Source organism: Thamnophis sirtalis, unplaced genomic scaffold, assembly GCF_051295495.1.
Source record: "Thamnophis sirtalis isolate CommonGarterSnake01/CBP01778 unplaced genomic scaffold, rThaSir2_p1.2 scaffold_1, whole genome shotgun sequence".
NCBI classification, from domain to species: domain Eukaryota; kingdom Metazoa; phylum Chordata; class Lepidosauria; order Squamata; family Natricidae; genus Thamnophis; species Thamnophis sirtalis.
The window spans coordinates 152,475,097-152,493,694 of record NW_028261381.1 but is presented as its reverse complement, the minus strand read 5'-3'; the positions used below and the strand labels follow the sequence as shown (position 1 = coordinate 152,493,694).

The following is an 18,598-nucleotide window of genomic DNA, read 5'->3' as shown; positions in this document are numbered from 1 at the left end:
CGGGGGGTGAGGCGCCCGCCCTCCTTTTCTTTTCCTGATGCGGGAACAGGAGAGATGGCCCCAGAGATAAGCCGGCGGCCCTCGCCCGGGGGGCAGATGGCGGGTGTGAGGGATTGCCTCCGGAGGAGGGCGGCGGCCGGTAAGTCGCGTGTGGGAGAAAAGTTGACACGGGAGAGCTAAATCCTGTACCGGCGTGAGTGTGTGTATATGGACCTCCCCGCCTTCAATAGTGAGGGTGCCTCTGGCTCACACCTCCCCGCCTATGTAACGTCTCTTTCTGTGGGCTGCTGGCGCTGCCCAGGCATGGAAGCCTCGGGGGTGGGCGTGGGGGGAGTTGGTGGGGCGAAGCGTTTGGGAGAGGAAAGGAAAAAGGGGAGAGATGTGCCTTTGCTGGAAAAGGAGGGGAAAGTGCCTTTGGCAAGGGTAAGAATGGGCCATCTCGGGGTTTGGAAGGCTGCAGGGCGAGAGAGAGAGAGAGAGAGAGAGAGATGTTGTGTAAATTGAAGGTGATGAAAGAGAATCGGTGGAAACAGAAGAGGCAGGACGAGACCTAAGAGAACCACCCGGTCCAGGCTGGAGGGACGGAGCCACGGAGGTTGCCGAAGTCATGCTGGAAAAACCCCGAGCGGCTGCGGCGTGGAAAAACAGGCGGTCGATTTCCACCAACCCACAAATTTATCCCGGACGGCGAATCGGCGAAGGCCGCAGAGCTCATTCCAGCAGCCACCGGAGATCTCAATGGATGCTTGACTGGAGACCGGAAGAGAAGGCGGAAGCCCAGGCAGGCCGCCATCAGATTCCCGAGGATGGTTGACCGAAGAGGCAGAGCTGAGATGACCGGCACAATGGGCAAAAAGAGAGGGCGACGTCGACGGGAGCCACTCGGAGCCGAAGAGGCCCGGAGGAAAGGAAGAAGCAAGCGTAGCGGAAGGAGAAAATGAGGGATGAAGAACGTGGAAAGTTGGAACTGGAGGAGTCTTTGGAGTTTAGTTCCCTTGAAGAAGGGGGTATCCGAGGGCGTGCATTGCTTGAGATTGTGCCAGCGGGTGGGAGACGAGAGAATCAGAGCCAGATGTTTAAGAAGTGTTGGCTGTGCAAGATCGGTGGGAGAAAAGGAGGAGGGAAAAAAAACCCCTAGAAAACAGGTTTTTTTTTGGGGGGGGGGACACAAGAAAAGTGAAGATTGAGGAGGGCAGTGTGGGAGGAAAAAGAAATGTATTGAGTAGGAAGAGGTGAAGGTAGACCCACCCCTCCCCCAGACCATGAGAGGTGAAGGAGAGAAGTAGTCACCTGCAGAAAGAGGAAGGGAAAGGGAGTAGGAGGAAGGAAAAAAAGGTGGAGATGATAGAGATTGAAGGGGGTGGTAGTAGAAGACCTCTGAGGGAGTACAGGATGATAGGCAGTCACTAACCATTGCCAAGGTGAAAGTGGAGCAAATGAGAAAAATGTGGGCAGTCACTTAAACTGCTGCCCAGAAAAGGAGCAAATGGCAGGGTAGGAAAGTAATGAGAAGGGTGGAATTGTGGAAGAGTAGGAGGTAATAGGAGCTACTGGAGGTTCTTAATGCTTAAAACTTCCCCAGTGTGATTGGAGTGGAGATGTCTGAAGAAGACCATCAGGACAGTGGTAATCAGAGAGAGGTAATTGCAGGCAATGGGGCAAACTGTTCCAAGGGTGAGGGATTGGGAAATTTGAGACCAGTCCCTTCTTCCAGTCTCCTGATCACACTTAAGAATTAGACAGCTGGATTGCTGGGGACCTAGTCCTAGTTCATGCTATTAAATGTTGGTGTGCCTTTAATAAGACAATTGTGACATGATTGAGAATATACGACATGTATTACTTGACCCTAGGTGAGTGAAGATGAAGTATCCTTGCCTGAGACTTCTTGGGTTTCAGTAGAGTCCTCACTCCTTTATAGGTGTAACAAAAGGTACCTGGAGATGTAAACATTCTGTGCAGGAGTTCTCCCCTAAATTATTTTAGATATTTTGATACTTTGGGTATTTTTGTTCACTGTATTATATTTTGATTGTAAACCACTTAGAGTCAGATTATTGTAGCATAAAATCATTTGGAATAAATAAATTGTTTCTCACCTTGTCATACAACTGTTCAAGGCAAGATTATTTTGTAAACAATGATTTGCAATAAAATTCGGAATGGGAATGAATTTGAAAAAAGATTTCAAAGTTGTACAGTAGAATGGGAGATGGATGAAAGGATAGTTTAACAGTAATCCTGTTTTTAATAAACTTCCTATAATGTTTCTCCCTGCAAAACTCCATTTTGTTTACAATTGGTATTCTTAAGAGAGGAAAAGCTTGCACAGTAATATTGATAATTAAATATTCCACCTCCATCAGCTTTTCTGATTTTGTGACAGCATTTTAGCAATCCACAGCTGTGGCATTTTGAACTGAGAAGCATTCATTAAAATCATAGCTACTAAGGGAGTAACAGATCAATATTTAAATTAAAGGTCTTATTGGCTCCTATAAAACAAATGGAGTGAGGGTCAGAATGATGTTAGTATGGTATATAAATGATACATTTATATATATATATATATATATATATATATATATATATATATATATATATATATATATATATATATATATATATATATATATATATATATATATATATATATATATATATATATATTATATTAGATTTTTTGGCTAAGATCTCTGCCTAGTGTGCCTAGTGTGCAATATAGCCCAGGTTCAAATCCCAGTAAGGGTATGGCTAGCTGATGAGAGCTAAATAGCTTGAAATAGATCTATACTAGTCTCCCTTTATTTATTTATCAGCACAAATAAAAACACACACACACACACACACACACACACACACACACACACACACACACACACACACACATATATATATATATGGAAGGAGGCATGCCCTGGAAAATGAAGCCTCAATTGAAAATTAATCTACAATCTTTCCTCATGCTGAAACATGGACAAGTCAAAATGCGTCTCCAGAATATTTTTTAAATAAAATATAATTGTTCCTTCATTGAAAAGTCACAATCTACCCTCTTGCTGCATCTAATTTACTGGAAAGTAAGTTACATTGAATTCATTGGATGAATTCATGTAATACCTGATTTTTTTTTAGCATGACCCAGGATTTCTTTGTTTTAGTATTTCTTAGTATTATGTGTGAACCAGCCACATTATTCAAAAAGGCATGGTTAAAATAACCCTCACTTAAAACCTAATTATTATATACAGGACTGCTGGAAATATTTCAGGATGACACAGTAAAATCTAAAGAATCAATATTCCAGAAGAAGTAGCCAAGAATTGATAATAGGGAATTCATAAAATCTAGCAAGCTATACAGCCGTGTTTTAAAACCTGTTGAAATGGCCAGCCCTTTTTTTTAAACCACCACCACCACATTGCATTGAAAGTGAATTAAGATTGATCACCATAACATTGTTTTATGGAACAAATGTAATACTTTTTGAAGATTTCAAGTGGGAAAGTCCTTTTCCTAGTCTTCTTTCTCACGAAGATTTCCAATGTTTATTTGTAGATGCAGCATGCAGATAGCAGGCTTTTCAATTTATCAGATCTATTTTATACTGGTGAGAGATCTTTGTGGAAATCTAGAAATACCAGTTAGTACAGTACTATTTCATTTTGTGTAAGTAAACCTTCAAAAAAAAAGTTTACATATTACAAAATTCCAATTAAGAGGCCACCAAAACATCAATAACTTCTGCCATACTATCTTTGTCCAGAAATGAGGCAGTTGGAGAAAGGTAATCCATAGTATCTAGTGTTGAGTTAATTAGCTTGTTCTCTAGCTTCAAACATTTCAATGTAATAGAGTCCCATACCACTTCCGGTAGAATACTTTGGAAGTTCAAGTTCAACAACTTTCCAGATTAGAGGAAAAGAATGTAACCTTACTGGTTTTCACCCTACAAGTTAATTTACATGAGTTAAGTCAAAGACAGCCTTTGCTCTCTGAACAAGAGATTAAATGTTCAGTGGTGTTTTAGAATCCTAAATGTGATCAATCTCAAAATACTTCTGATTTGGAAAAGCTTGTTTTTCTTAGTGTTTTTTTAAAGCCCTGTACCTCCCAATAAATTAGATTTTAATGTTAGATTTAAAAAATAAAATCTGCTTGTCTTTTTTTCTGAAATAAAATTAGTACCCGTGTTGTAATATTTTTTTAATTTAAACCTGTTAATTAATAGCTGTCATTAAAGTGTTCTATCAATAGGTCTGTATAACTATTGCATTCTGTATACTTAAATTTTAAAATTTGAATTAAATCTAAAAAATCAAAAATACAGGTAGCTTTTCCCAAAAACTTACAGTTCAGAAATGTCAAGTAGAACATGAGAGTGACATGAGAGGGTTTGGGATTCGTAAATATGCAAAATGGGAGTGGTGAGAGGAAAACCACAACAGTGGAAGAACTGGTACAGTGCATTTTAGAAAAATGTTGAAAAAAATGAATCATGAATATATAGCCTTGATGAATTGGCTTCTTGAAAGCTTATCTCTGGTAATTTTTGGAAAATGTGCGTGCTGGAACATGTATACTTATGCTATACTATAGTCAAATGTATTCTTGTGAAATTATAAGGCAAATGTTTTAAATGTGAAAAAGGACATTATGGAACATGAACTTGCCTTATATTAAGGCAGACCATCCTTGTATGAGCAGGTCCCTGTAATATGAGTTGGAGTGTTTTTCTCACGGCTGCTGAGATCCTTGTAATAGGATACATTCAGGATTTTAAAAAAGACACCTTCCATTGCCCAGTCCAAAATCCTTTTGAGCTATTCTGTGGGAAAAGTCCTCTATAGGACATGCTAACCTTAGGGAATGACACTGCTGAATGAATAAGTAGTAGACTGAACTTTGTTATTGACAGTTCCTGAAGGGTAATTGGCAATTGCTACTTTCGCTTGCTAATTATACAAACTTGTATATGAAAATATTTTATCATTTTCAAAATGTTTAGTTTTTAGATTAAAAACTAAAAACATTGTGCATTTGTGCATTGTGCACAAGTGCCATTGATCTTATTACATAATTACAGAAAATGTTTTTTGAATAGTTCTTTTTAGTGAGATGTGAACAAGATGTAGACTACATTTCCAACTGTGGCACCTTGTAAAAGACTCTCTTTTCTTACTATGGCTAGGAGCCCTTTGTAGCAGATGAGTACATTGAACGCTTGGCATGGAGGACTCCCGGTGGAGGTTCTCGAGGTGGGATGGAAGCTTTTGATCCCAAAAGGTAACACTTAGCTGCATAATCCAGCCGTACAGTTTGTACTTTAACCATCTTGAGCACAGGACAGTCTTTCCATGATTCAAATAAGTTTCCAGTAAGCACACTAGCTGTAACTGTGAACCCACTCCCCTCCCCCCAAGTAAGATTCTTAACACATTTTCAGTATAGCTTAGAAAATATCGAGACTCTGCTTCTCTCCTTGATTAGTTTCCACCCATTGGTTCTTGTTCTACCCTCAGGTGTCTTGGAGAATAGTTTGACTCCCTCTTCTTTGTGGCAACCCCTGAGATATTGGAACACTGCTATCATGTCTCCCCTAGTTCTTCTTTCTCTTAAACTAAACATACCCAGTTCCTGCAACCGTTCTTCATATGTTTTAGTCTCCAGTCCCCTAATCATCTTTGTTGCTCTTCTCTGCACTCTTTCCAGAGTCTCCACATCTTTTCTACATTGTGGCGACCAGAACTGAATGCAGTATTCCAAGTGTGGCCTTACCAAGGCATTATAAAGTGGTATTAACACTGCACATGATCTTGATTCTATCCCTCTATTTATGCAGTCCAGAAATGTGTTGGCTTTTTTGGCAGCTGCTGCACACTGCTGGCTCATATTTAAATGGTTGTCCACTAGGACTCCAAGATCTCTTTCACAGTTACTACTACTGAGCAAGGTACCACCTATACTGTACCTGTGCATTTCGTTTTTGTTGCCTAAATGTAGAACCTTACTCTTTTCACCATTGAATTTCATTTTATTATAGTGCCCAATGTTCAAGTTTGTCAAGATCCTTCTGTATCTTGAGCCTATCTTCTGGAGTGTTGGCTATTCCTGCCAGCTTGATGTCATCTGCAAAGTTGATGAGTTCCCCATGTATTCCCTCATCCAAATAATTGATGAAGATGTTGAAGAGTACTGGGCCTAAAACAGAGCCTTGGGGTACTCCACTGCATACTTCCCTCCATGTAGATGCAGTTCCATTGAGGACTACACGTTGAGTGTGGTTGGTCAGCCAGTTACGGATCCATCTGGTGGTGATGCTGTCTAACCCACATTCTTCTACTTTATCTAGTAGTAGGTTATGGTCTACCTTATCAAATGCCTTACTGAAGTCCAAGTAAACTATATCGATGGCATTCCTCTGGTCCACTAATTTTGTCATATTATCAAAGAACACAATAAGATTAGTCTGGCATGATCTATTTTTGATAAACCCATGTTCGCTTTTGGCTATTACTTTGTTTGCTTCTAGGTGTTCGTGAATTCGTTGCTTGATTATTTCTTCCAGAATCTTTCCTGGTATTGAGGTCAGGCTGATAGGTCTGTAGTTTCCTGGATCTATTTTTTCCCCTTTTTTGAAGATAGGAACCACACCAGCTCTTTTCCAGTCCTCTGGCAGTTCCCCGGTGCTCCAGGATCTCTGAAAGATATAGTTCAGTGGTTCTGAGATCTCGTCTGCCAGTTCCTTCAGAACCCTGGGATGTAATCCATCCGGTCCTGGTGATTTGAATTCATCTAGTGTAGATAGGTGCTCACTTACCATTTTATTCCCTATTTCAATTGGTGTTCCTAATCTGATTTTTGTGGTGCTGTTTTTGATAGGTTGGACTGTTTTATCCTTTTGTGTAAAGACAGATGCTAAACATGAGTTAAATAGTTCTATTTTCTCCCTGTTACTTGTCACCTTCTTGCCACTTTCTCCCAGCAATGGACCAATTGTTTCCTTAACTTTTTTCTTGTTTTTAACATGTTGGAAGAAGCCTTTTTTGTTAGTTTTTACTTTTGTGGCAAGACGTTCTTCATTGTGAGCCTTAGCTTTCCTCACTTCATCTTTACAGGCTCGGGCTATTTTAGTTTCGGTAAATGATATCAAACGTTTAGTGACTTAATTTCTTTGGTATGTAACTGTATATATGGACAGACATATGGAATAAATAAAGGGCATATAACATGTATAGCTTCTTTGATTAAGGAGAAGAAAACAAAAGTATAACAGAGTTGGAAGGGACCTTGGAGGTCTTCTAATCCAATTTTCTGCTCAGGCAGGGAACCCTATACCCGGGATGGCGAACCTATGGCACGTGTGCCACAGGTGGCACACGGAGCCATTTGTCAGGGCACGCAAGGCATTGCCCTGTCAGCTGGCCAGCGTGCATGTGCGTGCTGGCCAGCTGAATTCAGCCTTTTTGAAAGCCATTTTCTGCCCTACCCAGGCTCCAGAGGCTTTATAGGAGCCTGGGGAGGGTGAAAAGAGTTCCCCCCCAGAGGCCCTCTGGAGGCTTCAGGAGCTTCCCTGAAGCCTCCGGAGCGCAAAAAATGGCCCTGCCCTATACCATTTCAGACAAATGGTTGTCCAATCTTTAAAACTTCCAGTTGGAGCACCAACAACTTCTGGAAGCAAGTTGTTTCACTGATTAATTTTTCTCACTGTCAGGAAATTTCTTCTTAGTCTAGGTTGGTTCTTTTTTTGATTAGTTTCTATCCATTGCTTCTTGTCCTGCCTTCAAGTGCTGAATAGGTTGACTCCCTCTTCTTTATGGCAACCCCTTAAATATTGGAACACAACTGTCATGTTACCCCTAGTTCATTCTTTTCATTAGACTAGATATTCCCAATTCCAGCAACTGTTCTTTGTATGTGTAAGCCTCCAGTCCCCCAATCATCTTTGTTGCTCTACTCTGTACTCTTTTCAGAGAGTTTCAACAATTTTTTTACATCATGGCAACCAAAACTGGATGCAGTATTTCAATTGTGGTCTTACCAAGACATTATTTATCAGTGCTATTTTGTAATGTCTTTGTGATGTTTATGTCGCCATGTTCTACAGTGTCTCATTTTAGTAGCAAGGGTAAACATTTGTATATTAAAACCTGTCTTTATAAATTGTTTATTCTCATCAGATTGCAAGAAGAATTTGTGAATCATATCAATGAACTGAAGTTGTTGGATGAGCGAATCCAAAGGAGGGTGGAAAAATTGGAGCAACAAGTCCAAAGGGAAGCTAAGGAGTTTGCCAAGAAAGTTCAAGAACTGCAGAAAAGCAATCAGGTAAACATGAAGACCACAGTCTCTTCCATTATTCTGACTCACTTCAGTAAATTATACCTAGAATGGCTGAGGTTATGCTTCTCCATAATGTGGTTGTTTTGGTTTAAGTGTGTTTTGAACCCAGCTGCTTATAAAATCATGGTTTAGAACTAGATGCTGGATTCTAAATGTTGCATGAAAAGATGTTATTTTTATTCCATGAATATTTAATGCAGTAACAGTTTAGGCACACTATAGTAATCAGTAATTCCTATTTCCAGCATACTTAACTGTAAACAAAATTTGATAAATATTTGTCCTTTATTGATAATGACAACTCAACTTACCTTGATTATCTCTATGCCTTTCCTTATATGGAGAGATTTGTTTTCAATTGCTTTAATTACATCATATTAAATATCTGCAACTATGAACTAGCCCTGCTGGAATGTGCACAAAATATATGCAATTCAAATTCAAACTTGTTTGTGGGAGGCTTGATATAATTCTAAATTTCACACTACTAAACTACATACTGATCTTTGTGATGGTCCATTCCAAGTATTTTATTGCAATGGAATTAATTTGGTTTGAATTAGTTCAAATGGTATTTTTCATCAATTGATTTTTAATTTTGGTAGGTGTTTGCACATTTTAGAGAGGCTTGGCTGGGTCCTGAATCATCCCTTATCCTGGCTTCTGAGCTTTTACTTGAACTGAATGCTATTAAAGAACTTGATTTCCATTCATTGTAGAAAACACAAACATTTTTTTGTCCGTTTCTCCCAGGTTGCCTTCCAGCATTTCCAAGAACTAGATGAGCATGTCAGCTATGTGGCAACTAAAGTCTGTCACCTAGGTGACCTGCTGGAGGGGGTAAATACACCAAGGCAACGGCTAGTAGAGGCTCACAAACTGATGAAATACTTTAATGAGTTTCTAGATGGAGAGCTGAAGTCTGACGTTTTCACCAATCCTGAAAAGGTAAGACCCATCAGCCAGATTGAATGAGGTTACTCATGATAAACTGAGTTGCCCTAATTATAATTCTTGCTGCAACTTTTCCACAATTTAGCTCCCCGGTGAGCAACTTGTCCAGGCTCTATTGTTCTTGAGTGCAGATTAACTTCATTTGTCTGCTGATTCAGCTATTCTCAATGTGGTAGTGCTGTCACTTTTTCATTTTGCAAAATCATAAGCAACTTGCAAGAATGCTAAGAGAGTAATCCTTTAGAATGCCTTAGAAATCCCTTATATTCTTCTTCCGAACATCATGCCCTAATTCTTCGTACTTGTGAATGAACATTTTTCCACACATGAGCCTTGAGAAATCTCTCAAACAAAAATCTCTTTGTATAGATAAGTATTTTCAGGGTGTGTATTTAGATTTCTTCTTAAGGCATACAATGAATACTGAGGTGCATTGATAAAACCTAGCAGATGTAAGATTTTTTTTTCTTGTGAATATAACTGCACAATTTCAGATCAGGGTATTATTTTAGTATGGGGCCATTTTAAATATGGGCACCACTATTTGCCACCTACTGCATCTCAACCAGGAATGGCATTTGGAACAGGACCCTTGATGATTCTAGGCTATGGGAGAAGGCAATATTTCAGATACTGTGATTTTATAAAAAGCCATTATTCCCAGCGTTTTAAATAATAGCACAGGAACAGGTAGCACCAACGAAATTTAATGAGAATGTATTTTCTATGTGAGTTGCTTATACCTTATCCCTGTCTTTCTACCTCAGGACACTTATGCTTAGGACACGTTTCTTGGACCTACCAAAAGTGGCTGAGCTGGGACAGTATCTCCCAATGATCTCTCTGTCCTAGTTATTTTGCAAGTCTTGCTTTCCTTGCTAGTTCTTACAGAGCTTTTTATCATTCATACTGAAAGCTGCTGAACTAGTAGAGTCACACACCCAAATCAAGTTCCTTGTGTATGTTATTATCACAGTAATCAAAATAGCCTTAGTTCTTCATGCCAAATGAAAGCCTGATTAAAAATCTTCAAATAATCAGCATTCTACAGATGTCTTGGAGTTATGAGGACACCACTTTCTCAGTCACCTTAGCCGTCAGTAGTATCTGTGTTAGTTTCCAGGTGTTAGAAGACAAGAGAGGATTTCTTTAAGAATGGACAGGGAAGAATGCACTTCTTCTACAAGGAAGCAATTTGCCTTAATCATGGGGCCAGTCCTCTCTGCTTGATTAAGTCAGTCAGAAAGAAAAGGGGTTGTAGAAACAGATAGTGGTTTTCACCTCTCCAGCACCTTGTCTTAATCAGTTAATTCATTCTGTACCATCAAGTCATTTTTTTTTCATTCCTAGGGACTACATAGAGAGATTTATTCCTAACCTGGTTAGTCAGATCTTCCAATGGTACGTTCATTGCCACAATGACTGAAACCACCCTCGCTTCTGGTTATCCTCTTCATCTCTTTCTTTGCACTTTTCCCAGCATTAGAGCTTTTTCCAGAGATCTAGGTCTTTGCATAACATATCCAAAGCTGGACAAGTCTGATTATTTATATACCTCAGTTGAAAATTCTGGGTTGATTTGTTCAATAATCCATTTGTTTGTTTTCTTGGCTGTCTGGTATTTTCAGGAGTCTTCTCCAATAATATTCTCTTAAAAGTCTCCCTATCTTGCTCCTTCAAAATCCAACTTTCACTTCCCCATAGAGTGTGGCAGGAATACTGTTGATTGTATAATTCAGATCTTTGTAGGTATACACAAAACATTTGGATGTCTTTTCCAAGGCCTCCATGGCTCTCTTTCAAGGGCTAGTCATTGGCATATTTCTTGAATCTGCATCCCTATCAAATCTAATTAAAGCAGACATTATTCATTAACTTCCTGTTCCCCAAATGGCAACTTTAGCCGCAATAGTGTGATTTTGTGTTGTCAAAATCATTGGGTAAGGAAATTTGACTGATCAACAGTTGAATGAATTAAGTATGTTGGAATAGGGTCCTATAATAGTGTTGGTTCTGGTAGTAGATGTAGAAATACCATCTTGAAAAAATGTTAGTCCTGAATTGTGTGTGGAATCAAAGAAACATTACATTTTGCTCAAACTATCTTGTCCAGTGAAATAAAGGATGTAACAGCTATGCCAAAAGGATAGGCTATTTTACAAGCTGAAGCTGATGGAAATGCCCCACAAAGATTTTAATTCTTGTATGTACAGGAAAAAAAGATGATTATATTTATAAATAAATAAATAAATAAATAAATAAATAAATAAATAAATAAGGAAGACAATTTTTACAAAATAAATTTGTTGCGGGGCTGATTTTGAGGAACTATATACTCCTTACTCAGTAAAGAAATGCATTGTGGGATACTTCTCCAAATATTTCTGATTTTTACAAGTAAGCCATTGAAGACAAATTAAAGAAGTCATTGAATAAACTTTATGTCTTTTCCTTATAGATCGAAGAGGCAGCTGATATTATCCAGAAGCTGCATCTGATAGCACAGGAATTACCCTTTGAAAGGTGAAGTGTGACTGATAGCTCTAAGTTATCTTTGATTTTGTGTTTGTACCAAACTAGATTTTAATTGATTCTTTCTACTAATATTTTTGGGGAAAGTGAGTCAAATTGAAACTCAATTGTGTGATGAATCAAAATGAGAAACTTAATTTTAAAAGAATAGATTGATAGCCCACTAATGTTTAATGTTGATTCTGTCACAAGTGGAAACATCAAGTGGTTTATAGTGCAATTCTCTGCCTATTCCTTGAAAAATAAGCTACCATATATGCAGCGGGGTTTATTCCTATGTAATTGTCTGTAGGTTTGTAGCCTGACTTAAAACATGGGAACCTTTTACAAAGGTCCATGATATTTAAAAATCTTTTAAATTTATATGTTGATATATTTATGTATTTTGCATGACTCAGCAGTTGAGGTTTTCTGAATAGTTTAAAAAAGGAAAGAAAAAGTGTAAAATTACTAAAAAATAAAATGAAGGTAAACCAACAGCCATGCAAGGATCTAAAAGCACATTCTGCGTGTCATTAGAATAAACAGCTTAGGACAGCAGTTCTCAAATATTTTGGCTTCAAAACCCTTTTGTATTCTTACAAATGACTGAGGAATCCAAAGAGCTTTGGTTAGTGAGAGTTATATCCATGGATATTAAAAATTAAAAACGGTTAAAAATGAAAACCGAGACATTTAAAAATATGTATTGATTTGACCCTGGACCCTCTGAAGGGGCCTTGGAATCTCCAGGGATATCCAGACTTTTCTTGAGAACTGGTGGATTAAGGAATAAGGTGGGGGGGGGGCATTCACTTGAAAGTGCCATAGTCTGGTCTTTGGCAAAATAAATCTCTGGGTAGGGCTTCCACATCCAACATCACCACTGCAAAATCTTCTGTCTAATAGCTACCCTCTTTATTTTATTCACACGGTTTCAGAAGTTGGTCTTAGTAACTGTTAGATTTGTTTGGCAGACGCCATGGCTTCAGGTGACCTGCGGCCAAGGCACTTAAAGTTTTAGTGCCAGCACTTTGAAAGGCCCAAACACATAAGCAGAGATGAGAAAGCCCTGGCTTAGTATATTCTCATCTATTTTGGAATACCAATAGCTGTGTTATCTTTTTTTTCAAAGATAGCTTAATGTATAGTGCTTTACAGTAATGCATTTTGCAGGTTATCAAACTGTATTGTAAGCCATCCAGAATCTCTTTGGATAGTGAGATGGGCTTCATATAAATTTCATACATAAATTGTCAAAGGATAACTGAAGCAAAAGTATCAGATGTCCTTCGCTATGTTAGTTAGAACATCTGATGAAAAGCATTCTTCCTGAAGTTAGTGTTTGTTTTCCACATATTTGGGTGTATTCATTTATTTCTTACTTGCAAATTTCTTTAATTTCTGTTTATTAAGAGAGCTTTCCCATCATTCTGTTTGGATCTGAGCCTTAAAATAGCTTACTTACACACTGCTTCATAGTACTTTACAGCGGTTCACCGACAAAAGGGCGAACGACAAAACTGCGCCCAACTAAACCGCGTCGCTGACGTCATCAACAGGGCGACAACAGCGTTGAGACAGAAGCACGCTGTAAACCCTAAACCTAAACTTAACCCCTAATCCTAAACCTAACCCTAAACCTAACACTAAACCTAACCCTAAACCTAACCCTTAACCTAACCCTTAACCTAACCCTAAACCTAACCTTAAAGCTAACCCTAAACCTAACCCTTACCTTAAGTTAAATCGGCTTTCTTTCGACGTACTATTTAAAGCGCCCTTCTTTCTCCGCGCTGGCTGTTGTCATCACGTTGATGACGTCAGCAACGCGGTTTTGTCGTTCACCCTTTTGTCGGGTCACGCTTTACAGCCTTCCCTAAGCGGTTTACAGAGTCAGCATATTGCCCACAATAGCCTGAGTCCTCATTTTACCAAACTCGGAAGGATGGAAGGCTGAGTCAACTTTGAGCCACTCAGAATCAAACTCCTGGAGTGAGTAGTGTGTTAGCCCCACACTACCCCATTCTAACCACTGTGCCACCATGGCCCTCCTTAAACCATAGTGTGTAACTGGCAGGAGAAGAATGTTTTAAACAATATAGACATAAAAGAGCGCTGCATTGGATAGGAACACAGGAAAGTTGCCATCAGTGGCACTGCTAGAAATTGCATTTAAATACATAACCATCATACTATGTTCTTTTGGGATAGGTAATATCTCAAAAAGGAAGTAAGAAATAATAAGGAAAATATATTACCATCATAGAAAAAGAAAAGGCGATATAGCTAAATTTAGTTTACATCAGTGAGATCTTTTTAAAATATGTACAATTCGTATGCATCTACTGTATCGCCATGCCCTGTATTTCATTTGCAAAAGTAGAATAAGTTTTGCTGCTCTTAGGATTTGGATACTTGTAGACCTGAATCTTAGCATTATCGGCTAACACTGGCTTTTCTTGTGAGTCTCTGCTTTGGTAATAATTGAAAGGTGTTTTCTTGGGAGCAGTGCTGAGCACTGGTTTATATTCATCTATCTATCTACCTACCTATCTATAGCTATATCTATCTATATCTATATCTATATCTATATCTATATCTATATCTATATCTATATCTATATCTATATCTATATCTATATCTATCTATCTATATCTATCTATCTATCTCTATCTATCTATCTATCTATCTATCTATCTATCTATCTATCTATCTATCTATCTATCTATCTATCTATCTATCTATCTATCTATCTATCTATCTATCTATCTATCTATCACCCAACACACACATAGCAGGTTTACCTACTTCTCTTTGTATTTCATATGCTTGCTCAGTGCCTATTGTTGCTATCAAGTACAATTTGATAGGCAGTGGCCCTTAATCTTATTTTCTATAACTGTAATTATATGGTGTAAATGATCATTTTTTAATGCAGTCATGCATTAATTTTTCAAAAAGCATTTTGCTTTGTTCTTGGTGTTAGATAGCTAAAATAGAAGCATTGCATCTAAAACGTACATGCATATGGAAATGCCTCATGGTTGGAAGACTGAAATCCTAAGGTTTTATTTATCGTTTTCTTTCTTTCACAGGTTTTCTGATGTAAAATCTAAAATAGCAAGTAAGATTGCATCTTTTAATTTTTTTGAAAATAACTGTGGCAGCCGCTTAATCAACTCTGACATGTTATTTTATTTCTTTTATCCTCTTCCTTGAACTCAGGTAAGTACCATGACTTAGAGTGCCAACTAATCCAAGAGTTTACCATTGCACAAAGAAGGGGGCAAATCTACAAGATGAGAGAAGTAACTGCAGTTTTGCTACATTTTAAGGTAAGCAGTCTTATCTCTAAGGCTGTAGTCTTGTACCCATTTGCAGAATCTCTTCTGTATGGTTTCCTCGTGATAAACTATGTTTATATCGAAACACATGAGTAGTTTGGACTCAGAATAAATCTTTCTTGATTCCATTTCCCCCCCAGTAGAACGGTGCAGCCAGTAATGCACCAAAATATTTAGTCCCTATTGATTGTTTGTATTCTAGTGAACCTTTTTTTCTATGCTACACAAACTGAACCTGTTTTGCATGTGCTTATAAGTGGTTATGTAACAGCTCAGTGACTATGGCTAAGTGGGATTAGGAGCAATAAGGATATTTAGTAGTATATTTTGATTCTGGGCGCCCTGGCGGCTCGGTGATTAAGACGCTGGACTTAGCTGGAAAGCCGACAGCCCAGGTTTGAGATTTGAGCGCCATGCAATGCAGTCCTCACCCCACCTCCTGCCAATCTAACAGTTCGAAAGCATACAAGTGCAAGTAGATAAATAGATGCTACTCCAGTGGGAAGGTAACAGAAGCACTCCATGACATCATGCTGGCCACATGACCATGGCAATGTCTTTGGATGCCGCTGGCTCAGTGACCTTGAAATGGAGATGAGCACTGCCTCCTATAGTCCACAATGGAGTAAAATCCACAGGTACTCCTCTACCTTTTCTCCATTCTGATCTTATATATTACAAGATGAAAAAGTTTGGTATTCCTGAACATCGTATTGAAATTCTCATCCTGAATGAACAGGTCTATTGCTATTGATTCAACTCAGGAGACAATGGCTCTGAGGGGCTATTGAATTGGGGAAATTAAATACAGTAAAATGGATAAACGATAAATGACTGGTAACTGTTATTTTAGTTGACTCTGTTGTCATCTGAGAGATTAAAAAAAGAAAGTAGATATTCTCTATTGTTTTTTAATTAATGTCAAACAATAATTACCTTGAATATTTAACTATATTGCAACATCTTTTTCCTCCCATAGGGCTATTCCCACTGTGTCGATGTGTATATAAAACAGTGCCAAGAGGTAAGAGTTGGGTTAAATACCATGTTGTCTATATATTTAAAAGAAATACCTATACCAGTGGTTTTCAACCTGTGGTCCACGGGGTCTGTGAATGCTTGAAGAAATGTTACGATTTAAATCTTGAGTTAAATCTTGAGTTAAATCTTGGGTGGCCTTGGCCATCATCTGTGGCCACAAAAAATATTTAAAAGGGTGTGTGTGGTGAAGAAAAGGTTTGAGAACCACTGACTTATACAATAGATATATCTTAATGTAGAAACTCTCTTCTAATTTTTCTGTGATTCAGGGTGCCTATTTGAGAAATGATATTTTTGAAGATACAGCCATTCTGTGTCAGACTGTGAATAAACAAGTTGGTGATATATTTAGTAGTCCCGAGACAGTGATGGCCAAACTTATTCAGAATATCTTTGAAATTAGACTTCAGGTAACTTACATGTGTGTCTATTTTTTTAAAAAACTACTTGACAATATAACGTTCACTTTTTTTTTTGTAACCATAACTTTACCTGTATCAAATGGCAAGAATGCATTATGTATGATTAGTGGCCTGTGCCAGTCTTTCCCAAACCTTTCTCTCCATTTGACATGAACACTGTCTGATAATGGACATGATGACTTGGAATTATGGGAGTTGAAGAACCAGATACCTGGAAAACATCCCATCGAAGAATGCTGTACATATCTGGTTCTTTGCACATGTATTCGATTCAAGCTTTTGTTAAATTTTCCAGTCTTGGATAGTTCACCCAATCTGTGGTTCCCAGTTGTACATAAATAGTCTCTTGCGGCAGACGATCTTTAAGGGCATGATTGGGAGAAGACTCTGGAATGTTTTTATTTAAAACTGAATGCTACTTCAGACAACTATCTTGGGATCTCGAGATGCTTCTTTTGATTGTTGCTTATGCTTAGTTTTATTTCCTGTTATTCCTCTGCTTAGAAGATATTTTGCTTTATGCTTGGATTCTTGGATTTTCTGTCTAGCTATATCCATAATCATAGGGAAAGAGAAAAAATGCATAAGAAGACTGAAGTCTAATGCTTCTGATAATGCTCTGCATTCTTGTACTTGAAATGAGAGAACAACATGTCAAAGCGTTGATATTTCTTTTGTAATGAATGAATTAAAATGATTTGTTTAATATGAAGTCCATATGGGGAAAATAATGCAAAGGGTATCAGCATGTCTATATTTGTTTTCTTTTTTATCCTCCCCTTCTCCTACCCAGACTTTGGAACAAATTGGATAACAATGGTTAGGTTACAGCGAAAAGACAAAATTCAAACAATGCAGAAATGCGCTGCAAATGGGTACAATGTAATGCTGCCGCTGATTGTGATGAAAATTTCATAACTGAATTAAACTGCATGGAATATGTATCAGGCATTTGTATTCTTAATGGAAAGGAAAGAAATAATAGAATGCTAATCTTTATTTTCACAGGGTTATATAAAAGACCAGTTAGAAGAACACAAGAAATCGGATGCAGAGCAATATCTTCAGAGTCTTTATGACCTGTACACAAGGTTGGTTCTATTTTAAATAACTTAAGAAATAAAGCTCTAAGAGGCCCAGAGTGGGTCTTTTCATTCAATTTGTCCTTCTGTGGTTCTGTGTAGATGCTGTTTTTTTTTGGGGGGGGGGGGGCTGTAACTTTTTCTTTATACTAAATATTATTTTATTTTGCATTAATTTATATAGTAATGTGGGGAAGCTGGAGTGAAAATGATTGCACTGGCTCTGTGTGTAATACAAAGGCAGAATTTGCTTTAATCATAAGTTGTTTTTTTTTTAAAGGATCATGATGGAATTATTTTTACACCTAAGCAAATTAATCATGGGTTTTTCAGCCAATTTCTGGCTTCATTTCTTAATATTTTGGGGGAGAGGGGAATCCAAAATAGTTTAGATGAGCATTAAAATAAACGGGAATAGATTCTAGGTTCAGACATCAGAAAAAGACATGAAAGCAAGCCCGGATTCATAAATCCACAGCAAGCTATGTGTTCAAATTATAATTTGTTTTCAAAAAGTAAACAATGATTTGTATGGGTTTCTAGTTATATGAAGCTAGAAACAAGGTACATTATGGCTTAACATGATGTCTAAAACCTGTTTTAACTCCCATTTCTGACAAAATTTAGTGCCTGCCTGCTGATAAAAGTGCTAACCTTTGTGTTAAATCACCCAGAGTGTGGGGAAACTGCTTGAATAGCATGGACTATTCTTATGTGAGACAAATACAAGTAGTTGGGAAGAATTAGTTTTGGCATTCTGTAAGGAAATGTAAAAAAGATTGATTATAAAGATCCTTGTTCTTACTAGGAGATTTTCTAGTAATCTCTAATTCAGTTAACTGTTAAAGTCCATGTTTGCTTATTGGTAGATCTCTGGGTGATTTCCAGTAGGTCAGCA

The 18,598-nt window shown here is 38.0% G+C and overlaps 1 protein-coding gene across 3 annotated transcripts in view; it reads left to right on the top strand.

Moving 5' to 3' along the window:
* EXOC5 (exocyst complex component 5) overlaps positions 1–18,598 on the top strand; it is a 30,970-nt gene that overhangs the window by 303 nt on the left and 12,069 nt on the right. The window contains exons 1-10 of one of the 3 annotated variants that reach the window (XM_014063719.2): positions 30–139; positions 5,192–5,286; positions 8,181–8,328; positions 9,097–9,291; positions 11,756–11,820; positions 14,907–14,935; positions 15,037–15,146; positions 16,135–16,179; positions 16,466–16,606; positions 17,627–17,709. In XM_014063719.2, the coding sequence (XP_013919194.2) occupies positions 5,264–5,286; positions 8,181–8,328; positions 9,097–9,291; positions 11,756–11,820; positions 14,907–14,935; positions 15,037–15,146; positions 16,135–16,179; positions 16,466–16,606; positions 17,627–17,709 (839 nt within the window). In that variant the 5' untranslated portion in view covers positions 30–139; positions 5,192–5,263. Of the gene's footprint in view, positions 1–29; positions 140–505; positions 1,641–5,191; positions 5,287–8,180; positions 8,329–9,096; positions 9,292–11,755; positions 11,821–14,906; positions 14,936–15,036; positions 15,147–16,134; positions 16,180–16,465; positions 16,607–17,626; positions 17,710–18,598 lie in introns of those variants that run through there. The other 2 variants (XM_014063718.2, XM_014063717.2) reach the window with 2 other exon arrangements.